The sequence below is a fragment of the Palaemon carinicauda genome, chromosome 13 (assembly GCF_036898095.1).
Source record: "Palaemon carinicauda isolate YSFRI2023 chromosome 13, ASM3689809v2, whole genome shotgun sequence".
In the NCBI taxonomy this organism is placed as follows: domain Eukaryota; kingdom Metazoa; phylum Arthropoda; class Malacostraca; order Decapoda; family Palaemonidae; genus Palaemon; species Palaemon carinicauda.
This window is the reverse complement of record NC_090737.1, coordinates 100,001,934-100,004,604: the sequence shown is the minus strand read 5'-3', so window position 1 is coordinate 100,004,604 and position 2,671 is coordinate 100,001,934. Positions and strand designations below refer to the sequence as shown.

General features: G+C 40.5%; 1 protein-coding gene across 1 annotated transcript; it reads left to right on the top strand.

The window, feature by feature from the left end:
• Positions 1-557: 557 nt before the first annotated feature.
• LOC137651726 (uncharacterized) lies at positions 558-1,319 on the top strand. The gene has a single exon (XM_068384947.1). The coding sequence runs from the start codon at positions 558-560 to the stop codon at positions 1,317-1,319; it is 762 nt and encodes a 253-aa protein (XP_068241048.1).
• Positions 1,320-2,671: the final 1,352 nt, after the last annotated feature.

Below are 2,671 nucleotides of genomic sequence, written 5' to 3'. Positions count from 1 at the left end.
TATCCTTCTTAGGGTACCGAATCAATCCTTAAGGAGTCCACCCCTTCCCTGAGAAGGTAGGAACCATTCAGAAATTGCCCACCCACTTGAATATCAAAGCACTGCAAGAATTCTTTGGCATGATTAACTATTATCATCGGTTCCTGCCAGCCATTGCCTCTACTCTTGCCCGCCTCTTTGCCTCCCACAAGGGCAAGACAAAAGACCTTAAGTGGGGTCCCCTTCAAGAAGCAGCCTTCTGCAATGCAAAGAATGCCCTATCAACTGCTGTTGTTCTCAGTTTTCCCATGCCTCATGTCCCTCTCCTCTCCACCAATGCCAGTGACGTTACTAATGGTGCAGTACTCGAGTAGGTGGAGTACGTCTCGCCTGGACAGTAGAAAACTGCCCAATGCAGAATCCGGCTTCTTTACCTTCCACCATGAATTGCTATCGGTGCATTTGGCTGTCCATCACTTTTGCTACATCTTAGAGTATACGCCCTGAGTCATTTGCACGGACTACTAAATACAATTGTACCCTTTAACACATCCCTGCGAAAATTAATCCCGTTGCTGATGCCCTGTCAAGAAACATTGGCTGTCATTCACCTGGGATTGGATTACAATGCTTTGGCTGAAGCCCAACATAAAGATCCAGAGTGCCAATCATGTAGGCCATTCTGCACCTCCTTCCGATGGGAAGACATAGCCCTTGACGACTCCATTGCCACCCTCCTCTGTGACGTCAGTTCTGTTAGACCACAACTATGGATACCTGCTCCCATGTGCTTACAGGTGTTTAATTTCATTCATGGCTTTTCACATTCATTGTGCCTATCTACTGCACAGCTACTAGAAACGAAGTTCATTTGTCTCGGCATTACTCAGGATGATGAGGATTGGGTCGGCACCTGTGCGGATTCAGGAGTGGGCACCTTCCCTCAACCTCAGAGTCATTTTGCCCATATTCACATTAACGTAGTAGATCCCCCACCCACCACCATCCCTATGCAAACTGCAACGTCCTCCACATGTACATCCACCTTATTCTCAGGCTGGATATTGAGATTTGGTATCCCTGTGCATATTACTTCTGACAGGGGTACCACTTATACCTCTCAATTGTGGACATCATTAGCAAATATCCTGGGCATCACCATACATCAGACAACCGCCCTCAACCCTGCAGGAAACAGAATGGTTGAACGTTTTCATTGCACCCTTAAAGCAGCTTTGTTGTCCCAATATAATAACTCCAACTGGTTTACTCAGCTTCCCTGGGTCCTCCTGGGACTAAAGACCTCTCCTGAAGACACCCAGGATGTCTCAGTGCCTTAAATAGTGATAGCAACCCGTTGGTTGTCCATGCTGAATTTTTCCCATCTGTAACTTTCTCCAACAATATCCATGGTCTACGTCATAGGGAAAAATTTAATCCTAGCCCCAGAAAAGCAACACATAATAACTGATTCGCAGAAGGCATCATATGTTTTCCTGCGCAACGACACTAGCAAGCCAGTGCTGATGCCACCTTACGCTGGCCCTTTCCTCATGATCCATCGCACACAGAAGGCTTTCTTAGTTAACATTCGTGGCAAAGAAGACTTGGTCTCCATCGATCGCCTAAAACCTGCCTTTCTTCTGCAAAATGACCCGCCTACAGTGTGCGTCTCAAAAGCAGGGTGCCCTATTTCACATTTATGTCCTCTTTAGGTGTGGTGAGCCATGTACCAAATGTGTTTCACACATGCTCGTACACAGTAACGATATATCCTTTTTTTTTTTTGTATATCTCGATTTCTCCCCCACTAATAACGGAACCTGTTTAAGCCTGCCTTTTCATACATTAGTCTGTTTGAATTTTTGTGACTTTCTTACTCGGAACCGCTTGTAAAAAAATCGTTATCTGTTGAAAGAAAGTTTGTTGTATTCATTTTTTTATCTCTTTTATACCTTAACAGCAATCTCGCACAATGGCTTACCAGTTTTGAAAGTGTGTATGTGTTTTGTGTGTGTGTGAGGGAGAGAGAGTGACTGTGTGTGTATGTGTTTGTGAGGAGAGAGAGAGAGAGAGAGAGAGAGAGAGAGAGAGAGAGAGAGAGAGAGAGAGAGAGAGAGAGAGAGAGAGTACCGTTACCCAAATGTCAAAAACACGTGCGTGAAGAAAATATACTTCAGCCCAATTACACATGATAAATGCTGTATTTCACAAAAGTAAAAACAGTATTTGTTGAAAAATAATTAGATCTAATATATTAAGGAATAATTTACTTTTATGTTGAATTAACAAGACGCAATCTCCATAAACAATCGGCATTAAACCTAGCTTTTGGAATGAATAGGTTCCTATAAAATGCAAACATTTTATATCTTACAAAAATGCCTCCTATTAATTAAACAGGAAGCTCCTAATATACAAATAAAACTTATAATTTGAAAACTTAGAAAAATAGTCCTTTTAAAGGAAAGCAAATTATATATATATTGTATATACTGTATATGTGTATATGTATATATATATATATATATATATATATATATATATATATATATATATATATATATATATATACATATATATATATATATATATATATATATATATTATACATTGTATGTACATATGTATAAATGACTAAAAACCCAAGACATTCGTAAGCACAACCAGACCCAAATTGAAGAAACACTAA

What these genes read in the sequence shown, in the direction of transcription:
- LOC137651726 (XM_068384947.1), top strand. Translation starts at nt 558, where the DNA reads ATGCCCTGTCAAGAAACATTGGCTGTCATTCACCTGGGATTGGATTAC.